Here is a 24,108-nt window from a genome sequence, read left to right as displayed (position 1 = left end):
AGCAGGAGCTAGGAGGAAAGTTACATCGCTCCTTTGGATTCTTTCTTCACTCTCATTTTCCAATACCACTTTATTAACCATTAAGCCTGGCACTCAGGGCATTGCTGATATCTGATAGCAGCATTTATAGTTTCATAGACAGAAACTTAGCATTTTAATAAGATCTAAAATAAATAGAGAAAAGTATCATACTCTAGGATGAAGCGGCTAGAAAGGGAAAAGCTGTATGCTAGTATGACAAGACTGATTTCTTTCAACACATGTAACAGCACAAACAGTAGACCTTTTTCTAAGTGTTCAAAGCAGTTTGCATACATTCACGATTTTGTATTGTTTTTGTTATTAAAATGGTTTTGGTTATTGTGTAATTTAACATAGGTTTATTAAAAATAGGCTTGCAGGATATTACTGTTACCATCCCTGTATTACTGATGGGGGACTAAGGTTGAGAGAGTGTAGCTTACTTGAGTGACAAAGCTGAGCATCAAATCAGGGACTCCTCAGTTCTTAATCACTATACTTTGCCTGCTTGCAAGTTTGAACATCTCTCCCCAAAAGGCAGAAAGAGAAGTTAAGAGGAAATATGGCAACATACTAAGGCTGAGAACACTGTAGAAAAGAGCTAAAATATAGTGAAGTAAAATATATAGTAAAATATAACCAGTGATAAGCATTCTACCAGTGTCCCTCTTCCATTCCACATTAATAGCAAGCCTTAAGAACTGAGTGCAGTCCTTGATGATGCATGTCAAAGATAAGTTCACAAACTGATTATTATGAGCTATCTTTTTGAACCAAGGAGGGTAGGTAACACCAGCACCTCTAGCTGGAAGACCAATATACATGCACTAGCCCTATACAGTTGTTGCTTCCTCATCTCTTACCAGTGTAGATAGAAGCTTCCCTGGCAGCGACAGGCATGTTGGAAGTGTTTGCTACGAGAGCAGTTCTCTTCATAATGCTTTCGACCTTACCATCAACTTCCATTGTGAGCTATAGAGACAAAACAGCACCAGTCAAAAGAAACCGGACTGAATCTGCTTAACACAAGGTATACTTCTAAACATAGATAAAGGGTCCTCTTTTGTATGCAGAGATCGAGACAGAATGCAAGAGGATAACACTAGGACAAAAGAACAAAGTAGATTTTATACTACCTCTGAAGTCCTGTGAATTATTTATATATAATTACCTTCCCTATATGGCCATTGCCACATTTTAAACTTACGCACCAAAGTGGATTTTTGTTTGCAAAGCATTCCAAAAGCCATTTCTGTAGCGTATAAGAACTCTGCTCACTGGCTTTTTAGAAATGCAGAGGAGTCAGGAGCAGAAAAAAAATAACTTGCTCAATACCCAGGTAGTTTATGCCCCAGACCAAAGAAGAACCACTCCTGAACTTAGACCATACTACAGAAAAGGCTAAGTGAGCAGTGATTCATAGGCCAACCCAGCAATTAAAGTTATTTAATGACCATCACCCTCCTTGATCTGCTTGGTTCTCCCACACTATAACCTCTCAATGCTGCCATCATTACACAAAGCACAGCTCTCTCCCTTTCTTTGAACATTATAAGATCTTCATGCAATTGGCTCTGTGCTGCCCTATGTAGGATCCACGTTGCCCTATTTCTCCCTCTTCTAGCCAATGAGTGCTGCTACCAATTTAAGTCTAGTAGAGGGAGAGAGAGCAAATGTACCTCAAGATAGGGCTGATGCAGTTTGCTACTGAGGACTTTACCAGAGATAACAGCTTCTCATCTTAGGCAAGAGACAGACAGTGATGTAGATTGTTTTGCCATCTTAAAATATCACCCTTAAAAAATATAAGGGAAGTGTACGATACTAAGTTAAAGTCTTAAAATATTTACAAGTATTCTAATAAAAATAGTTTCCAAGCAAAGCTTTGAATTTATTTGAATTTAACATTTAAATCATATTAAAAGTGCCATTATTGAAGTTTCCCCCTGATCAACTACTTTAGTTCTGCTACTTTTATACAGCATGAACAGTTTATATGGCATATTAAATTAACTTTACATTTTGTTTATTATAAGGCAAGCAAGTATACTAAATCAGATCCCAATCTATTTTGGGGATCAGAAAAGTTTTCTAATAATGTTTCCAATTAAACATGTAATTCCTTAGATCAAGCTGCATCATGGCAGCAAGACCTCATTCTGAATTTCATTTGAACAGGATTCCCATACTCGATACACACCTCTGGGAAGTCTCTAAGCACTTCAGACATTTCATTTCCTCGTTCCCCACAGCCTACATAGATGATAACATCACTGTTGGAATATTTTGAGAGAGACTGAGAAATCACAGTCTTTCCACAGCCAAAAGCCCCAGGGATAGCTGTTGTACCTCCTTGAACACACCTAGATGAAGAAGACAGGTGGATTCATATTTCACTCAAAAGAAAACACAACAGACAATTGGTTGAATGGATGCACTTCATTATGCTAACCAATCTCTCTGTGGGAGAAGCTTCCACCTAGCTTCATTAAAAGTCTGTGTCAGCTCTGAGAAAGACTGCAGCTGAAAAATCTTGAACCATAAACATTATCTTGACACAGCATTTAACTAAAAGAGAGGGACATCTGTGGGAGGCCTTGGCAGTGCCTAGAAGCCTAAATCACCCCTTCCACAATTCCTGTTGCAACAAGCCAAAGGAATGAGAAGCCACCATTCCACTGAGTGAAACATTCACTTGCCAGTCCAATGTCTTCCTCAGAATTTCCTTTTACAACTCACCTGATGGAAGACTGCAGGGAACAGGCTGCAGGGAACAGGATATGTAACAGAATGTTTTTCATCCTGTTGCAGCCACAGAGCAATTTTACTCAAATGAGGCATTTGCAGAAGCAAAAGTATCAATTCTGCAGTGATAAACTGAAGTGAATATAGGAATGTAGGAATTACTGTGAAAGTTGTTTCTCATCAGTAGATAGAGGGTATCCTGGATGAGTTAATCTGCCAACCTGCTCAGAGGCCAGGTCCATGCAAAATAGCAGAGGCTTTTTGTTCCTTCCCCAGGGAAGAAGATCCCGCAGTCTTGGGACGCAAGATCCTGCCCCCTCACCTTTGGGGTGTAAGCTAGCAGAGACAGTTAAGTGAAAAGCTTCTAACAAATCTATAAGGAACAACCTAATTCCAGGAGCAGCCACAAGAACATTTAACAGAGTAGAAAGGAGAGGACAGGAAAGTTTCATGAATTTTTACTGAAGTCCTGGAAGCCAGGCCAACCTCAGGGACAGTGAGAGTACTACTGGGTGAGTTCAGTATACCCTCCAATCACAGATGAGAAGAAACCATCATGGTATTCCTTTCCCTATCTGTGGAGGAGGGTTTCCCAAGTAGGATGTTCACTATCTGTATCAAAAATCTTGTATGGGTCATCATACTACCCAGAACTGAGGAAGAACTCTGGAACATCCTCCTACCAAAAGCAGCACTGGAGAAAGCAAAGGTGTGCAGTTTAACATCTTGCAAAGGAAAAAGCAGTGGTCCAGGTAACTATCTGCGCACTTCTTCCAGCAGCACTGGTGGAGAATGCTGCAGCTGCAGCTGTTCCGGGCTATAATCCCTGAGGGCATGAGTAGGCACTGGGCCTCATATGCTAATGAGATGCAGGCTTTAATCAACTTAACTACAATGGTCTTGGATACCTTTTTGCTGATAAAGCTGACAGCTACACAAGCTGTCAGATCTACAGAATTTAGCTGTATGTCCAAGGTAAATTTTCAATACCCTATGCTATTCCTTGTCTCTGCAGTGTTTAGGCTGGGGGGGGGGGGGGGGAGTAAGGGAGAAGATGGTAAAACTATTTCTGCACCCCATGAAAAACAAGAAGGAAGGTCACCAAAAATGTGCAAGTTTTCAAGAGCTCACAGTCAGGCAAGATGTTACAAAACCCAGGAAGTGGGGAGAGAAAAAACAAGGTGACTTCAACATCAAGTCAATCTTTTCTCCTCCTTTCCCCACAAATCTGCTTTTTGTAACATCTTGCCTGATGGAGAGATCCGGAGATCTCAAAAGCTTACACATTTGGGGGGACCTTTTGGTTATGAAAAACAAGACTGTTTTAGAATAAAGGAAGGAACTGGCTGAAGGAGGATCAACCCTAGCGTTGTAAAACGTGCAGAGTTCCTTTTTTAATGAGAGGGTAATCATTTCAGAGATTCTTCTTGCAGAAGTGATAGCAACCAGGAAAGGAATTTTGCGGATAGAATCCTGAGTTGCTCTAATTCAAGAGGATCAAAAGGTTCTTTAGATAAGCCCCTAGGGACCTTGTGTAGGTCCCAGGAGGGGAATCTGTGAATGGTTGGCAGCCTGATGCTCCTCTGAGGAAGTAGTGAATATGAACATGCAAATATGGGCTAACATTCCTGAAGGGCTTACTCAATGAACACAGAAAATAGGTTTCAGATTTGTATAGAAATACATGTTCCAAGTAAGTGTGGTACCATATTGTTATTTGGAACAAGTGGACTTTTACCATATATAGCAACTCTGAACTAAATCCCAAGAATACTAGAAAACAGTAACAAAGACCATACCGTCTTTTAAAAATGTATCCACTTTTCTGTCTACTTGATTATTTATCAAATTGTTTATCACCTTCTAAACTGAAAAGTCAGACTAAATTCTCATTGGTTTCTAGCATATTGGTTGAAACTTATTGTTTCATGTTGCTGGGGTAAAGACATGCATATTCCCCCACCCACCCCGATGAGAGAAGCTTTTATCCAATATCACATCGTATTAGAAAATAGCGTATTTCACAGTTGGCTGGGGTAGATGGGGCATGTATGGGTTCACACATTTTTAGATCTAACAATTTAATCCCAATTACTGATGCATCCAATTACACTACAATGGCACACATACATGCCAATACTTAAAAACGGACCTGGCTTTTCTTAAGATCAACTCCTCCCACCCACATTATTCCTCATGCAACTAGTAGTGCAGCTGGCAGCAAAGGGTGTGTGTGTGTGTGTGTGTGTGTGTGTGTAGGCATGCCCCTGTTTGAAATGCAAACCCTCTTCTATCTTGAAATGTCATTTTTTTAATTAGAAAGTAAAACTTACTGAAGATATGGTTCAGCTCTAGCACAAAGTACTTCAATACTTAAACAGCTCTTCAATAATTAAACTCGACATTTACTTCATGCTTTTAGTGTTTGAAGCATTTCACGTACAGTTATTCCAGTTACAGCATTGCTCTTATATATAGTTATTGAGATTTAGTCAATATAGTTAGGGATTTTTTTTCCTGTCATGCTGTGTAGCATATTTGGCCCTTTCTACTGTAAAAAGCACTAAGGGGAAAAAATCTTAGCATAGCTACTACTTACGGAAAGAGTGCATCAAGGACTCTCTGACCAGTTAAGAGAGGATGATTGGCAGGTAACTTTTCTGTGACAGGGCGGACTTGCCGTACTGGCCAGACCTGGACCATAGTGAATTTCTCTTTCACACCCTCAAATTCCAGCTCCAACACAACATCCTATAAGAAGGCAGCAAAACCGAGAGTAAGCTAACACACTGTACGTTCTACTGGGGAAAAGCCAACTAAACTAGAGCATGTTGCTAGCTTCAACTGAGTCGTGACGTTTATATTAACATGTGGGGCCCTGCAATTATTTGTGGTAGGTAGAGAGAGCAGGGTAAAGAGTGAAGAGGTTTGTCACTGGCAGTAGGCCCCTTACCAAGCCATTGCTATGGGTTCCCCTATAAGCCATCTCCATGTTGGTAATTTAGACAACCCTACTCAGCCAGGAATCCATGAGTTTCAGTGGGACTCTGCTGGTGGCAGCTAGTTCCTGTACCTTCCTCTTCAAGAAAAGACAAACAGACAAAGGGACCTTTAATGGGACAGGTCCCCTATTCCATCCCTTTCCTAATGAATAGACTATAAATTCTTCACAAATGCTACCTAGGGGCAGAACTTGCAGAGGATATTTGTCTGAGGGGCCACAATTGTCCACACTGAGTGCAACTAATCCTGGCTTCCAAAGAGAACACTGGGTATTTATTTACCCATTAATTATCAATGAACCTGGACCTAACCTACCCTGTCCTTTCCCAAGAAGACCTGTTTCTAGTTCTAGTTCTCTCTCTCTCTCTCTCTCTTTCTCTCTCTCTCTCTCACACACACACACACACACACACACGCACACGCACGCCTTGGCTGCTGGAAAAGACATAGTGCCCCTCCAGGTTCTTTTGTTTTTTTCTTTAAAACACAAAGGTATAATGATTCTATCATATGAGTAAGTAGGCAGCAGGATTTAATAGTGAGGAATGGGAAACGTTCCCTCCAGTTTACTACCATGTCTGAAGCAGTTCAGACAGAACATAAGATAGAGAGACAAACTTAATTTGAAGAAAAACTTACAGATGCATCGTAATTTCCAGGTGGAGCAATGTATGTTACCGTACCCCTGTTTCGCGGGGGCAACATGATCTTATGTTTGATAAGAGAGTTCTCATTCACTTGGCCATAGATATCTCCACCCGTGATATGACTGCCAATCTGCAATTGTACAAAACTGCTAATAAGATACACATACATATTACATACGACTGGCATCGGCAATGCAGCACCTTGGGTCCCATGGTGCCCTTGAAGAGGTGCAGTGTCACCCAGGAAGTACTCTGCACACAGGGGATGGGGTCAGACACACCGGACACTGGAAGGAAGAGCATGGCTGCAGCTGCCTTGCTTGGCACTTCTCTGTACAGTGCCAGGTGAAGTAGCTGCAGCTGCTGTTTTCTATCCAATCTCCAATGCCTGTGGGCCCCTCCTTTCAGAGGCTGGGTAGGCTGGTGGCATCGGAGGTAAGAAAGATAGCAGTGGCTGCAGCTGACCTGCCTGGTGCTGTAAAGAGAAGTGCTGAGACAAGCAGCAGAGATTAAGTAAGTGCATCTCTTTTACCAGCAGCTTCCCAAAGCAGTGAGGCTTGCACCATGCTTTGGTGCAAGCCTCACCTGCCCTCATTCCCTTCTCCTTCTTGGTGGGTGGCCCCTGGGATTTAGGGCTTCTCCACACAAGGGTTTTGTAGTGCAATTGTCATTCTCCAGGCATGGTATTTTCCAAGTGCTTTACATGACATCGTTCCCTTCCCGTGCCTTCTACCTGCTTTTCCCATGTCTTCTCTGAATGGGGAAAGTGCAGTATTTTCTGCAGTTCCAGAATGATACTGCAACTGCTTGCCTGTGTACTTCTAGCATTGCATTAGAGCTGCTCTGTGTCAGTGTGATGTCAGCAATGATTAGGCAGTGGGAGTCTCCCCCGCTTCCTCCTCCATCAGCCAGTTCAGCTGCAGCTGCCTCCACTGTACAATGGGATTGGGAGATTGCTCCATACTGCAGTTGCTGCCCAGAAAAGTTTTAACCCCTTTCCACTCATTCCCCATGTACACACAAATGAGAAGAGTGTAACTTGGGGGGGGGGGGGGCAGACTTCCAAAGTTGTGAAAGTATTGTGGATACATGCAACCCCTTTCAGCTGCTTCCTCCTCTGTTCGGTGCTTTATGATGGGATGGAAGGGATTGTAGGTGGTGCTTCACTCCGCTCTGCATTTGCTGCCCAGGAAAGTTTATCCCCTTTCTACTCAATCCACATGTATGCAAAAATGAGAAAAGGGTAATTGCTTGCTTTGGTTGGTGGGGGGCAGACCTCTGAAGCTGCAAATGTGCTGTGGATTCTATGTAAAAGTGGCTGAGGTAGGGATGAGAGGCAGCAGAAGTGAAAAGAGAAGGAAGTTGAAATGGAAAAGTTCATGCTGAGAGGCGTGAGGGGCTACTCCAGAGGGGGTGGACAGAGGGTGTACAATGCTGCTGACATCCAATACTCTCCTGCCAGGCTCCACCCACCAGTGTAAATGGCAGATAGTGTTATGCATTTAAAGAAAAACTGGCTGTGTAAAGAACTGATCTCAATCTCACAAATAATCTGGAAGCAGAATCCCTGGTAAATTGCAAGATAAAAAGCCTGGTGTGGTGAAGCTCTTAATCTCTTTCTCCCCATCACAGCAGAGAGGAAACCTTAATTCCCAGTTCCTTTGCTCCTCATCCTTTGAATCTGGCTTCCCAGCTGAGAATCAGAACCACCCAAGTCTCAAAGTCTGGAGTGAATGTGGTCTTTTCCCACCTTCCTCTGCCCTCTTGGACTCAATGGTCTTATACGCCCCTTCCCACACTACTATTCTATGATTCTTAACCCTTCTGGCCACTGATATTTAGATGTTTACTAAACATGCATGTGTACAATACAATTCTATGCAGAAATAACCCCTCCAATTGGTCTTGCTCCCAGGTAACTGTGCGTACGATTATTACACACCTTCTCTCTCCCCCATCATCCATACTGGTGTGGTAAATCGTACTCCAACTACTGCATTCATTGTACCTGCTGGAACATTTGAAGGGCTTTTACATAACCTACCCGTAGGTTTTTGATAGGTGAGAAATCCCATTTGAGATCTCTGCTTAAAGCTGTCACATTTACTCCTCTGGGGATGTAAATACTTTGGGTCTGAGTGCTGATATCTGACAGAGGCCTTTGGATACCATCAAAAATGGCTCCCATGATGCCAGGGCCAAGCTCCACTGAGAGTGGTTTGCCAGTACGAAGTACAGGGTCTCCTACAGAAACACCAGCTAAACAGTTTGTTGAGGAAAACCACATTCTGGAAGGTAGTGTCAAACAAACCAGAAGGCATTTATTAGTTGGCTTACTAACCGATTAACAAACAAGATGGGCTGCAAAGACTTCTCGCAACAGAACTCATGTTTTAACCATTTAAGTATCATGGCTCCCATTCAGGAAAAGAAAAATATTCCTGCAACATTTTGGTAAGACATTCCAGCTAACAGCAAAGTTGTTTCAACTCAAGAGGTCTGCAAGTTCACATACGCCAGCCCAGAAAGATTTGCAAATTTGAAAAGTGGGTAGAGCCAGAATTGGCAAAAATTGGAGCAATTTTTATCTCGCACTAAGGCGCCACAGGAGATACTACACAGAATTGCTAAAGTTTCAGTAAGAACATAAGAAGAGCCATACTAGATCAGACCAAGGGGCCATCTAGTCCAGCATTCTGTTCACAGTGGCTGACCAGGAACCCACAAGCATGGCAGGAGCACAACAGCACCCTCCCACCCATGCTCTCCAGCAACTGGCCACACATGCTCACTGCCTCTGGTACTGGAGGTAGCACATAGCCATCAAGACTAGTAGCCATTGATAGCCTTCTCCTCCAGGAATTTGTCTAACCCCCTTTTAAAGACTGGCCAAATTGGTGGCCATCACTCCATCCTGTGGTAGCAAATTCCATAGTTTAACTATGCACTGTGTGAAGTACTTCCTTTTATCTGTCCTGAATCTCCCACCAGTCAGCTTCATGGGATGACTCCAGGTTCTAGTATTTTGAGAGGGAGGGAGGGAGGGAGGGAGGTCTTCCTATCCACATTCTCCACATCATGCATAATTTTGTATACCTCTGTCATGTCTCCCCTTACCCTCTTTTCCAAGCGAAACAATCCCAGCTGTTGTAACCTTGTCTCATAGGGGAGATGCTCCAGCCCCTTGTTCATTTTAGTTGCCCTTCTCTGCATGTCTTCCACCTCTACAGTATCTTTTTTTAGGTGTGGCAACCAGAACTGTACACAGTATTCCAAGTATGGTCACACCATACATTTGTATAAGGGCAGTATAATACTGGCAGCTTTAATCTCAATTCCGATTCTAATTATGCCTGACCTGGAGTTTGCCTTTTTTTTTTTTTTTACAGCAGCTGCACCCTAGGTTGACATTTTCATTGAGCTGTCCGCCACAACCCCAAGATCTCTTTCTTGTTTGGTCACTTCTAGCTCAGATCCCATGAGGTTACACTTGAAGTTGGGATTTTTTGCCTCAATGTGCATCACTTTACACTTGCTTACACTGAACTGCATTTGCCATTTAGATGCCCATTCTCCCAGTCTGGAGAGATCCTTTTGGAGCTCTTCACAATCCCTTTTTGTTTTAACCGCCCCAAATAGTTTGCTGTCATCGGCAAACTTGGCCACCTCACTGCTCACTCCTAATTCCAGATCATTTATGAACAGGTTGAAAAGCATTGGTCCTAATACAGATCCCTGTGGACCCCTCTAATTACTTCCCTCCGCTGGGAGAATTCACCACTTATTCCTACTCTCTGCTTTCTGTTCTTTAACCAGTTACTGATCCATAAGAGGACCTGACCTCTTATTCCATGACTGCTAAGTTTGCTGAAGAGTTTTTGATGGGGGACTTTCTCAAAATCTTTTCGGAAGACCAATTAAACTGTATCTACTGGATCCCCCGTGTCTACATGTTTATTCACACTCTCAAAGAAGTCTAAAAGGTTAGTGAGACAGAACTTACTTTTGTGGAAGCCATGCTGATTCTTTTTCTTACTAATTTTATTCTTATATCTTTACTAATTTTACCTTTAATAATGCCTTCAACCAATTTACCCAGAACAGATGTTAAGCTAAACGGCCTGTAGTTTTCCAGATCCCCCCGGAAGCCTTTTTGAAAATTGGTGTCACATTGGCCATCTGCCAGTCCTCTGGTATAGGGGCTGATCTTAGGGACATGTTGCATATTTTGGTTAGAAGATCAGCAATTTTATATTTGAGTTCTTTGAGGATTCTAGGATGGATACTATCTGGGCCCGTGACTTATTTGCTTTCAATTTATCAATAAGGTTGAGAACTTCATCGTTTGTCACCACTATTTGCCTCAGTTCCTCAGACACTCTTCCTGGAAACATCCATTCAGGCACAGCTATCTGTCCTGTATCTTCTACAGTGAAGACAGATGAAAAGAATTCATTCAGCTTCTCTGCTATCTCCTTGTCCTCCTTAAGTACTCCTTGAACTCCATTGTCATCCAATAGTCCAATTGCTTCCCTAGCTGGCTTTCTGCTTCTGATATACTTAAAGAAATCTTTATTGTTGGCCTCGATGTTGTTAGCAATATGCTCTTCAAAATGCTTTTTTGCATCTCTTATTGTCTGCTTGCATCACCTTTGTGCAAGCTTGTGTTCCCTTTCGTTTTTCTCACTTGGACAAGACTTCCATTTTCTGAAGGAAGCTCTCTTTTCTCTAATGGCTTCCGTGATACTGCTCGTTAACCGTGCTGGCGACCTCCTAGACTTATCATGGAATCATAGAATAGTAGGGTTGGAAGGGGCCTTTAAGATCGAGTCCAACCCCCTGCTCAGTGCAGGAATCCAAGTCAAAGCATCCCTGACACATGGCTGTCCAGTCTCATCTTGAATGTCTCCAGTGTGGGAGAGCCCACTGCCTCCCTAGATAATTGGTTCCGTTCTCGTATTGCTCTAACAGTCAGGACATTTTCCCTAAAGTTCAGCCAGAATCTGGCTTCCTGTAACTTGAGCCCATTATTCCGTGTCCTGCACTCTGGGTTGATCAAGAAGAGATCCTGGCCTTCCTCTCTGGGACAACCGTTCCAGTACTTCAAGAGTGCTATCATATCTCCCCTCAGTCTTCTCTTCTCCAGGCTAAACATGCCCAGTTCTTTCAGTCTCTCTTCATAGGGCTTTGTTTCCAGTCCCCTGATCATCTTTGTTTCCCTCCTCTGAACCCTCTCCAGTTTGTCTGCATCCTTCTTCAAGTGTGGTGCCCAGAACTGGACACACTACTCCAGATGAGGCCTAACCAGTGCTGAGGAGAGGGGAACTAGTACTTCCCAGGATTTGGAAGCTATACTTCTGCTAATGCAGCCCAAAATAGCATCTGCCTTTTTTTGCAGCCACATCACATTGTTGGCTCATATTCAGCTTGTGATCTACAACAATTCCAAGATCGTTCTTGCTTGCAGTATTGTTGAGCCAGGTATCGCCCATCTTGTAACTGTGTATTTGGTTTCTTTTTCCTAGGTGCAGAATTTGGCATTTATCCCTATTAAATTTCTTTCTGCAGTTTTCTGCCCAGCGCTCCAGTCTATCAAGATCACTTTTTGATTCTGTCTTCCAAATGTGATCAGCTTTCCCACCCAATTTTGTGTCATCTGCAAATGTGATCAGCATTCCCTGCTCCTCCTCCTCCAAGACATTAATAAAAATGTTGAGGAGCAATGGGCCCAGGACTGAGCCCTGCGGTACCTCGCTTGTTACCCCTCCCCAGTTTGAGAAGATCCCATTGATAAGCACTCTTTGAGTCCGATTCTGTAGCCAACTGTGGATCTACCGGATCATTGTTTCATCTAGCCCACTTTGAGCTAGTTTGCTAATGAGGATATTATGGGGCACTTTGTCAAAAGCTTTGCTGAAGTCGTGATATATTATGTCCACAGCTTTCTCATAGTCCACAAGGGAGGTTACCTGATCAACAAAAGAGATCAGATTCATCTAGCAGGATTTGTTCTTGACAAATCCATGTTGGCTTCGAGTAATCACTGCATTGTTTTCAAGGTGCTTCCAGATGGATTGCTTTATCATCTGCTCCAGAATTTTCCAAGGGATTGATGTCAGACTGACTGGTCTGCAGTTCCCAGGCTCCTCCTTTTTGCCCTTTTTGAAGATAGGAACAACATTAGCCCTCCTCCAATCATCTGGCACTTCACCCATCCTCCGGGATTTCTCAAAGAGAATAGACAGAGAGTTCTTCTGCCAGTTCCTTTATTATTCTAGAATGCAGTTCATGTGGCGCTGGAGATTTGAAATCATTCAAAGTAATGAGGTGTTCCTTGACCATATGCCTGTCGATCTCAAGCTGCAATCCTGCCCCTTCAGCCTGTACTTTGCCTTTGCTAGGGGGTCACAGACCCTCTTTCGGAAGAAGACTGAGCCGACTTGGTGCTACCTTTCCTAACCTGTGGTATACATTTTAGCTGGGCTTCTGTTTCTTGTGGTTTTGAGTAATCTCCAAGCATTTTGAAGGAATTTAATCCTATTGATTCCCCTTTTTAACTTTCTTTTCACCAGTTCCCTCATTTTAGAGAGGTTTCCTCCATTGTGTTGATCTTCCTGGGCAATTTTCCACTTAAATATATATTAAATCTGATAGCACTGTGGTCACTGTTCCCAATTGGTTCAACAACATTTACATCTCGTACTAGGTCCTGGGCACCACAACTTAGGCTCAAATCCAAGGTTGCCTCCCCTCTTGTTGGTTCCATGACCAACTGTTCTTGGGCATAATCATTTAGGGCATCGAGAAATTTAACCTCTTTGTCGTGACTGGAACATGCATTTATCCAGTCAATATGGGGGTAATTGAAGTCACCCATTATTACAACATTTCCTTGTTTGGAGGCCTCCCTGATTTCGTTTTCCATCTCCAGGTCACTCTGAGCATTCTGGTCTGGGGGATGACAGAATGTTCCTAGCACTAAATTAGTTTTGGAGCCTGGTATTGTCACCACAGTGCTTCTGTGGAAGAGCCTACCTAGTCTGGCCAGCACTACACCCTCTTTGACATAAAGGGCAACACCTCCTTCAATACATCCCTCCTTGTCCTTCCTATAGAGTTTATATCCAGAGATGACTGTATCCCACTATTTCTCTCCATTCCTCCAGGTTTCTGTAATACCCACTATATCCAGGTTCTCCTTTAAAACCAAACATTCCAACTTTCCCAGTTTGACTCAGAGGCTTCCAGCACTTGCATAGAAACACCTATACACAGTGTCCCTCCCCAGATGTCTCTGGCATGTGCATCTTTTGCTATGGGACTTTGGCCCCTTTGATTGGCTATTATGTTTTACCATGTACTCTTGGTCTGTTTCCTCCCCTTCTACACTTGGGCAATCAAAAACATTTTCATCTTCACCCCCTTGAGATGCTTTAACCTGAACCAGATGCTTCCCAGCTCCTGTCCGCTTTCCCCCAGGGCTTAGTTTAAAAGCTGCTCTACCACCCTTCTTACGTTTAGTGCCAGCAGTCTGGTTCCATTTGGGTTCAAGTGGAATCTGTCCCTCTTGTACAGGCCCAGCTTGTCCAAAATGTTCCCCACTGCCTAACATAACTGAACCCCTCCTCCTTGCACCACTGTCTCATCCACGCACTGAGACCCCTCAGCTTCACCTGTCTAGCAGGCCCTGCGCGTGGAACAGGTAGCATTTCAGAGAAAGCCACCTTGGTGGTCTTGGATTTCAACCTCCTACCTAGCAACCTAAATTGGGCTTCCAGGACCTCACAACTACATTTTCCCACATCACTGGTACTGACATGGGCCAGGATCGCTGACTTCACCCCAGCACTATCCACTAGGCTAGCTAGACAGCATGTGATATCCGCAACATTCGCACCAGGCAGGCAATTCACCATGTATTCTATACGCCCATGACAAACCCAGCTGTCTACATGTCTAATGATCGAATCTCCTACTACCACATGCCTCCCTCCTCCTGGAGGCACATCTTCAGTGTGAGGGGATATTTGTTCAGCTTCCAAGGAATGGGTTCCTTCTAAGAGATCATTTCCCTCTTCCTCAGAATGACGCCCCCCTTCCCTGAGACCTGCATTCTCCGTGACAGCAGAGGAGCTGTCACCCTGGGAGTAGGACAAAGCTAATAGGTTCCTGAAGGTCTCATCCACCAACCTCTCTGCCTCTCTTAGCTTCTCCAGGTCAGCAACCTTGGCCTCAAGGGAACAAACTTGTTCCCTGAGAGCCAGGAGCTCATTACACTGAGAATACACCCACGACTTCTGTCCAGCCGGCAGATAGTTGTATATGTGGCACGCAGTGCAATACACTGGATAGCCCCCACCCCCCTGCTGGCTTTCTACCTTCATAACTGTTTTTTATTTGGGTGTGTTTTCCCTGAAAAACTTGGCATTTTAGTACGAGAAGGTGGGGGAAATTATTTATACTTATTTATTTAGCGTTACCTACTATGAGTAGGGAAGGAAGAGTTCACTGCCCTGGCTTCCTTGCCCTGTTGGTAAATTTGCACTGTTGCTTAACTCGCTTGTTTGCTGACGCTTTGTCCCTGGGGCTGAGACACTTTGTCACTGGGGCTCCTCAAGCTCAGAGCTGACTCCCTCACAAGCGTGCCTCCTTACATAGATAGGCCCAGCTGCTGCTGCAGTGAATCTGACTGGAGGGCCTCATTTGAAAAGCAAGGGAGGCTGTGAGCGAACTCCTGATCAGCACTGGCTTTCAGTGGCTGGGGAATGTAGGTCAGCTGGCCCCCCAGGGAATGGTGAAGCCTTGATTCTTGAATTCAAAATTTAGTCTGTGAAATCTTCTAAACAGAAGGCTGCACATATGTTTGTTTTGCTTGCACTTTATGCTATTTTTATTTTCCAAAAAGAAACACAAACAAAAACAGATGGTGGATTGTTCAGTTGCCCAAATGGATCGGAATATGCCATTGTGAATGGGTTTATGCTTTCCCTTAAGGATCAAGTTGGTTGGCAATTTGGAAGTAATCCTGGACCCAGAATTGCTTACAGATGTCCAAGTAATGACTATGGCCCAGAATGCTTTCCCTCGCAGCTTAGACTGTTATCCTAACGGCACTAACCACGGGAATACAAGGATCCTGCTACTGTCATTTGTTCTTTGGCGACTTCTAGATTAAACTACTATTGCCATTTATATGGGGCTGACCAGGAAGAGAGCTTGGAAACTTCAACTAGAACAAAATGCAATTGCCAATTCATTAATAGGAATAAAGTTCCAGTAACATATTGTAACTTTTCTAACAGCTATATTGGTTACCAGTCTGTTTCCAGATCCAGTGCAAGATCCTGTGTATCTCAAAGAGCATATTCTTCCATATAAGCACACATATGGCCCAAATATATCAGTTAGGGAGTTTAGATTGTCAACCTGGAGCAGGCTCTTCGTAGTGGTGACCCCTAAACTCTTGTTGACTGTAGTTTTACTTTATATTAAATTATCACTGCAAAATGCTTTGAGAGCCATGATGACTGAAAGGCAGGCCAAAAATATTGGTGATAAATTTCAATTTTCCTAGTATCTCTTTTATTAGAATTATAAGTGAGACAACTGTAAAATGACTCCTGCAATGATTAGATCAGAGCCTCCTCTAGCTTTCAGATAGTAACTTTGTTCCCATTAAAGTCATCGTTCTCAAGATCACTCTCTTCAACATGCCCCTAAAAGGTAGAAGTCACAGATCAACTGAAAGGATACAAGTTTCTTCATACACCTGGATAGTTGCCATTTCACCCTCCAGTCGGATAATCTCTCCTACAAGCTCACTGTGGCCAACTCGTACTAACTCATACATAGCTGCACCTGCCATATTGCAGGCAGTGACGACTAGGGAGAACAAGGAAAATGATGAATGCAGATTCAACCATGATTTCCCACTGGGTAGCTTTGCATTTTTTTGAACTTCTGCAAAGGTGGTTTTTGTTTGCAATTAGGAATAAAGTTCCAAGTATTATTTTAATGCGCAAGAGAGCCCTAGTTCTCAATGAGGCAGTAAACTGTGTTTGGACTACCCTCCATATATAAATGTAGATATCCGGGAGTAGGGTTCTAGCCTAGCCTTCTCTATGACATGCTAATTTTCTATGTGGATCAATTTTTTTGCATGGAGAAGCATTTTGACATGAGCTCAACGTACAGTTGTTAGACATTCAAACAGATCAGCAATGAGAGTGGAGATGCGTGTTATGGCTCCTGATGTTAAAGGCACCGATGCCTTGCTAAAGCAGGGAGTTCCCTGAAACAGAATTCCCCTTCTTCTTTTGATATTTGCGCCTGAATGGTCTTTGATACATTTAATACTGGATCACGAAGCAAATAGATTTTCTCACTTCTTCCATGACCCATTTTAATATGACTCTCTTCTTAAATGAACAAAGTTATACCACCATGGTATAGAAACTAGGAAATAAAGAACATATTCTATGTGTAGGATTGCACCGTAAGCCATTTTATGCAGAATATGTTATTTATTGCCTAGTTTCTATAAGCTAACGTTAATATACATTTCTTCTCAGATCATAAATCCTTATTCTTCACATACTTCTATCAAAAGGAAGAGGGTTGGATGAACTAGAGAGAGAATTTAATGTGGTACAAGGCTGTTGGAGGCAGGTCACTTGAGCCTTTCAAGGTAGATAATTTCTCTCCAGTACTTAATTAGACTTAACTGAGTTTCAGCTCTCCTGAAGGAAAAGCTGACAGTTCTTTATAGCCATCGCTATCAACTCCAACCACACATTTCTGGTGCACATCATGTAGGTTAATAATACAGGTGAAAGGGGGCAGTCATCTGAGATTTATGCTACTGTTTGCTCTTTCACTTGGACCAAGCAAAGCGGCACTTACCAGGTCCTGAGACTCCATAGACATAGCCAAACAAGTCCTCTCTGTCTTCATCACGAATTTTAGGAAGTTGGGTGAAATCCATCTTAACTGTTCAACTAGCTGGAGTGGAATTGGGTGGGTGTGCGGGGGAGTGGAGAGAGAAGACAATTTATTTTTTAATTTTACACATTACATTGTTACCTTATTAGACTACATCAAACCAAAAGTGATGCCACTCATTATCACAAATTTGAACGTTCTGGCATTGCTTGCATTCCCTCATTGTTTTGTTTTGAGTTTTGGTATAAAAACCTGATTGCTCAACTGCTGCCAGTTAATTAGCTGAATGTAACTATACTGAAGTTCTTCTGCATCTTAAAAGTATATAAAACCTTACCACATAGTAACCAAAGTGCCAACACACACAGTAAGTATTCTTTTCAGTTTCCTATTCCAGTTGCTGGTCTCTGTGAAGTCCATGGTAGCACAGATGTGCAATCACAGCTGCTAGTTCAGCAGCCCTGGGATGAACTAGGTATCAAGGGGGCTCTCGCCAATAGCTTTCTACAAGTTATTCCAAAAGAGCTACAAACAATGGCCTTGTGGAAAAAAACGTTGCTGAAGATCTTCAATTGCCTGCATCTTAGATTGCTGTAATCCCATTACTACCACAACCACATTGACATATGTACTGCAAGTCATTCTTCTGATAGCAACTCCAAGCAGCACAGATGTGCAAAGCTTGAATGAAAAGATCCACTTTATCTCCCTCCCCCCACCCAATATCCTTCAGCCATGGTCACTGAAGCAGCGGCAGATTGCAAAAGTACTCTCCTCTTGCCTTCTATAGTGCTCAGAACACCAGTAACAGGAGACTTTTGGGGTGCATGGGTTTGCCAGCGGGGACATGCATGATCCTAAGTATCACAGAGCTAGTTCCACAACCCTAATGCTGGCTAGCTAGAGTAAGGGGTCTCTCCCTTAGATTTTAAAGTCAAACAGGGCAGATCTGGAATTTAGGTAATAGCTACACCAAAACTAAATGATCTTTTCTCAAATTAGTATAAAAGTGTATGTTACAGGTGCATTCAGCTTTTAAAATATTATTTCTTCCTAGCCAGAATGCACATATGCCTAGGCATTACTTGCCCAGCACCGATCTGCCCAAGTGATCAGCCTGCTATATATGTGCTTGAGTCCCCCTCAACCCTAAAGAGCTGATGGGTAACCACATTCTCCAGTATTCTTTAACAATGTACATTTAAAGATGAAAATATCTGCTAAATGTTTAATACATATGAAACAATTATGTGCTATTACATAGATTCTTACTAGCAGCTGCAACTCAGTATGAAATTAACTCAGAACTGACTATCTTGCAAGTCAGCCACTACATAGGTAAAGCTGACAAAGTGGTATGTAACCTCTACAAAGTCAGCTTGATATGCTCACCCTGGAATCCATATTCTTCAACACTGCACAGATGAGGAAGATACTTTAAATAGTTGAGGGGTTCATAGTGAGGGGGTGGTGAGCAAGTTGCTGCAGTGGGTTTTATGGTATTTGCATAGCTTGGAGTTTTAAAAAACTAATTCCAGAGAGAGAGAACAAATACACACATACCTTCCTACAGCCTAGAAATAGCTTTTTACCTTTAGAGCTTAGATTTAGCTGAGGGAAGGGCAACCTCCGGACCCTCGGAGGTGCCCAATCTGGCCCGCAGACAGTTGGGCACTTCTGCAGGCTCAGCCCCCTGCCTTACCCAAGCCTCTCCCTGTCCCTAAGTCCTACCCCCTGATCTCGAGGCTTGGTGAGGAGAATCCCCATATTATCTCTGATCAGAGGTAACAAAGGGATACCTCTTCCTGCCACCCGCCCTCCAATGAGAGATCAGAGATCCAATCAGAGATCAGGGATAACATAGGAATTGCCCTACACAACGCTGCTCATGCTCCAATTTGGATGCGGGCAACATGGGACGAATGCATCTGACTTGGCCGGCACTTGCAGGAGCCAGCTCCTGAAAGCACCAGCCAAGCCCCTTTCTCTGGAAAAAAAAAAAACCCATACAAATAAATGTAAAGGCCAGGTGAAGGAGTTTGGGATGGGGCCTACCTCCATGATGTCATCAAACTTGGCCACTTAGTCCAGGGCTGAAAACTCAATTTTAGACGAAGAACAGGCAGGGTTTGCAAAGAGGAAATCTACAGTAGATCAGTGTTTTATTTTCCATCACTTAATACAGAAATATTCTCAGTATGACAGAAAAGAATTGGCTATTTTTGTGGATTTTAGTTCAGCCTTTGACCTCGTAGATAGAGATCATCTGTGGCAAAAGTTATCTGCCACAAACATTGATAGAAGGCTGATGCTTTTAAACCACTTCACTCCGATGCTACTCTTAGAGTCAGGCTTGGGGCGAATGGATTGGTATCAGAAAGCATTCCAACTGATAAAGGGGTGCACCTGGGATGTCTATTGGCTCCTTTTCTTTTTAACTTTTATATTAACAGCACTGTACAAGAACTGAGCGATTTGGAATGCTTTCCAGCTTCTATTCTGGATGTTAAACCCTCAGTTCTCCTCTACGTGGATGACACTGCAATGATCTCTACTGCATTAATTGGAATGTGAAGGCTCTTGAGAAAGTTGAGTAAGTTTTGCACAAGAGAACATTTGTCTATTTATTATGCTAAGACTAAAATTGTAGTATTTGGGAAGAAAAGGAAAACTCCTATGTGGAAGCTGGACAATGAATGAAATATTGAACAAATGAACAACTTCCGATATTTGGGCCTTAACTTCAACACCCAACTTTTGTGGAGACAACATTTAGATGTAATTAAGCTGAATTCATCCCAGTCTACTCAATCCCTACTTCAGTTTTCTAGATGGCAAGGGGGAAGCTTGGTTGCCCCTGCAATTGAGATATTTCAGAAGAAGGTAGTTTCACAACTAATGTAGCGGACAGAGGTATGGGGATACATGAATGCCTCTATTTTTGAGGAGGTTCAGAATTCTTTTCTGAGATCCTTCTGAACTGTCCCCCAGTGTACACCCGTGGCACTTCTAAGGGCAGAAGTAGGATTGATTTCAGTTAAAACATATATTCATGTTGTTCTTGCTTTATATTGATTCAAGTTGACCTATATGAGTGAGTCCCGCCTTCCAAAAAAATGCTTTCAAGAGCAACTTCAGACCCCATCCAAAAGCCTTGGGTAAACCTGACCAGACCTATACTGCAAGCTTATAGGATTGATACCAAGTCCTTTCCTTCTTTTGCTTCTGATCGAGTCAAGAAGATGCTTAAAGAAAAAAAATCTTTATTGTAACCAGATCCATCCAGTTAGAATCTCACAAATGCCTTATGGGCTAGATGAAACAACTATCAGGTGGATCCACAGTTGGCTACAGGATGAGACTCAGAGTGCTTATCAGTGGGATCTTCTCAAACTGGGGGAGGTAACGAGCGGGGTACCACAGGGCTCAGGGCTCCTCAACATTTTTATTAATGACTTGGATGAGGTGATGCAGGGAATGCTGATCAAATTTGCAGATGACACAAAATTGGGTGGGATAGCTAATACCCTGGAAGACAGAAACAGAATTCAAAGTGATCTTGATAGACTGGAGCGCTGGGCAGAAAACAACAGAAGGTAATTTAATAGGGAAAAATGCCAAGTTCTGCACCTAGGAAAAAGAAACCAAATGCACAGTTGCAAGATGGGCGATACCTGGCTCAACAATACTGCAAGCAAGAAGGATCTTGGAATTGTTGTAGATCACAAGCTGAATATGAGCCAACAATGTGATGAGGCTGCAAAAAAGGCAAATGCTATTTTGGGTTGCATTAACAGAAGTATCGCTTTCAAATCCCATGAAGTACTAGTTCCCCTCTCCTCAGCACTGGTTAGGCCTCATCTGGAGTACTGTGTCCAGTTCTGGGCACCGCACTTTAAGACGGATGCAGACAAACTGGAGAGGAGGGCAACAGAGATGATCAGGGGACTGGAAACAAAGCCCTATGAGGAGAGACTGAAAGAACTGGGCATGTTTAGCCTGGAGAAGAGAAGACTGAAGGGAGATACGATAGCGCTCTTCAAGTACTGGAAAGGTTGTCACAGAGAGGAAGGCCAGGATCTCTTCTCGATCATGCCAGAGTGCAGGACACGGAATAATGGGCTCAAGTGACAGGAAGCCAGATTCCGGATGAACTTCAGGGAAAACGTCCTGACTGTTAGAGCAATATGACAATGGAACCAGTTACCTAGGGAGGTGGTGGGCTCTCCCACACTGGAGGCATTCAAGATGAGGCTGGACAGCCATCTGTCAGGGATGCTCTGACTTGGATTCCTGCATTGAGCAGGGGTTGGACTCGATGGTTGTGTAGACCCCTTCCAACCCTACTATTCTATGATTCTACCCTAAACTCTTTTGAACCCAGTTTCAGCACTTTTTTTCATTTTACCCCTTCCTTTTCTTGTTGGCTGAGCATGCTGCAGAGGAAAGCATCATTCTGCAGCCACCCACCGTCTTCATTTCTGAAGAATGACCCATCATGTAGCCCAGCTCATTGGAAATGAAGATGACAGCAGCTGGAGGCCCTCACTTTGCTTAGAATTGATCCCAGACATCAATAGGAAAATGTGTTACTTTAAATCTCCAGTATATGCCGAACAGAACACACACATTTCTGCTACATTCTTTTAAAGAATGCAGGCGTGTTAATTTATAATACTTTCATCCATAACATGGCATGTTGATTGACTCAGATCAGTATTAGCTATACTAAATAACAATTTTAAGGTGCAGTGCCTAACAAGATACATAAACCTCTCTTAGGATTTTCCTCCCCCAAGGCTTGAATGCAAAAACCTCACAACTGTTGTTGATATACAGCTCATTCAGATGACTCTGGTAAGTCTACTATTGTTTGCTCTGAAATTTTAAGAGACTGAACCTTTTATACTAGTACAAGACCTGTTTGAAATTAAGATCTCATATGTGCCTCAGTAAAGATTCTCTTCAGAAGTGATCACCCTCAAAGTAGCATATGGTAAAATACTAGAAGGTTCCTACCTTGAGGGAACAAGCAAATCCACCAGACACATGAAGGAATCCAAAACCAAGCTCTTAATCAGAAGTAACAAATGATTTGCCTTCCTGGCAAACTTACACATCTACATAAGCAGAAAGATGAATCTCTCTCTCTCTCTCTCTCTGGCACACACGCAGGCAGGGAACAGTCATCTGACCTGATGACTCATCTATCTCTCCCCAACAGGACTGCTGCAACAGCAAGTCATATTACTTAAGGCCCAACTAAATTCAAAGCAGGCTCCCTTTTCCCTCAGTGTGCCAAGATTAATAGCAATATCAACCTGTCACAAGCGCTTAGAAAGTTCCTGCAGAAGACACATACGGTTCTTGCCATCTTGACCAGAGAATGAATTCTCAAGTCAGAACACAAAATGCATTTGTTTTACTGATATTCTTCACACATCTACAGAGCTAGTGCTTGCAAGAGAAGCTGCATCACTTAGAGGCGGCTTCTGTCTAATTCCAAACACTGAGTTTAACAGCAGCAATTACCATGATATGGTGAAGTGAAGATGGGCAAATGGGGACCCTATGAAATGGCTCAGGTGGCCTCAGTGGCTTGGAGCGCCTTCTACCAGCTTTGGCTGGTGGCCCAGCTACGCCCCTATCTGGACAGGGATACACTGGTTTCAATCATCTATGCTCTGCTAATCTCCAAGTTAGATTACTGCAATGCATTCTACCTGGGGCTGCCCTTGAAGACTGTTCAGAAACTGCAGCTTGTGCAAAATACAGCAGCCAGATTAATAACTGGGACCAGAAGGTCTGAGCACATATGACCAATTCTGGTCCGCTTGCACTGTCTGTTTGTATGCTTCTGAGCCTGATTCAGGAGCTGATTTTAACATATAAAACCTTACATGGCTCGGGATCACAATACCTGATGGAACGCCTCTCCTGACATGTACCTACCCAGACACTACGATAAACATCTGATGCCTTCCTCCGAGTGCCAAGGCGAGCAACAAACATGGCAACAAAGGAGAGGGCCTTCTCAGTGGTGGCCCCCCGATTGATCTCCCCACTGAGGCCCACCTGGCACCAACACTGTCATCTTTTCTGTCCCAAGTTAAGACTGCCCTCTATGCCCAAGCATTTAATGGTATTTAATGGCATATGATGGGGCACTTTTGTCAACTGTCTTGAACAGGTCTGTTACTGAAATTGTGAACTGAGATTGTTTTAAGCTATTTAATTTGTTTTAAACCTTGTATCTTTAAAAAATTAGACCATGTTTTATTATAATGTTTTATTATAATGTTTTATTATAATATTTATAATGTTGTAGTTTTTATTTTTTATGATTGTTGTGAACTGCCCAGAGAGCCTTGGCTATTGGGCGGTATAGAAATTAAATAAAATAAACATGAAACTCTTATTGCTAGATTGCACCAACTTTATTATGGAGCCTAACTGCTCATGAGTGGGTTCCATGACAAAAGCATTTAACCCCCTTATCTCTACTATGTTAAATAATCATAATCCAAAAGTGTCCAAATAGCCAAGTCAGTGAATGACCCCAATCTTCAATCCTGATTCTTCCACATCTTTATGGGAGTATAGCTATAATCCTTTACAGCTGTGTCACCAATGCAGCCCCCACAGGCACCACTGCACCTGCAAGGCACCTGCCAAGTTACTTTCATTCCCTATACAAGCCTATGGAGTGATTCCTCATAGGCTTGTATACAGAATGAAAAAGCCGCCCTGC

The 24,108-nt window shown here is 43.0% G+C and overlaps 1 protein-coding gene across 3 annotated transcripts in view; it reads right to left on the bottom strand.

The window, feature by feature from the left end:
* ATP6V1A (ATPase H+ transporting V1 subunit A) overlaps positions 1-24,108 on the bottom strand; it is a 59,434-nt gene that overhangs the window by 20,831 nt on the left and 14,495 nt on the right. The window contains exons 1-8 of one of the 3 annotated variants that reach the window (XM_084835351.1): positions 22,377-22,585; positions 17,319-17,417; positions 16,170-16,298; positions 8,461-8,675; positions 6,409-6,546; positions 5,366-5,517; positions 2,222-2,384; positions 885-993 (exon numbers count right to left, since the gene is read on the bottom strand). In XM_084835351.1, the coding sequence (XP_084691477.1) occupies positions 885-993; positions 2,222-2,384; positions 5,366-5,517; positions 6,409-6,546; positions 8,461-8,675; positions 16,170-16,298; positions 17,319-17,400 (988 nt within the window). In that variant the 5' untranslated portion in view covers positions 17,401-17,417; positions 22,377-22,585. Of the gene's footprint in view, positions 1-884; positions 994-2,221; positions 2,385-5,365; positions 5,518-6,408; positions 6,547-8,460; positions 8,676-16,169; positions 16,299-17,318; positions 17,418-22,376; positions 22,586-24,108 lie in introns of those variants that run through there. The other 2 variants (XM_084835352.1, XM_084835350.1) reach the window with 2 other exon arrangements.

The sequence above is a fragment of the Heloderma suspectum genome, chromosome 2 (assembly GCF_057233095.1).
Source record: "Heloderma suspectum isolate Gila_16-S chromosome 2, 16-S_ref, whole genome shotgun sequence".
NCBI lineage: Eukaryota > Metazoa > Chordata > Lepidosauria > Squamata > Helodermatidae > Heloderma > Heloderma suspectum.
The sequence above is the reverse complement of the archived record's forward strand: the minus strand, read 5'-3'. Positions and strand labels throughout refer to the sequence as shown.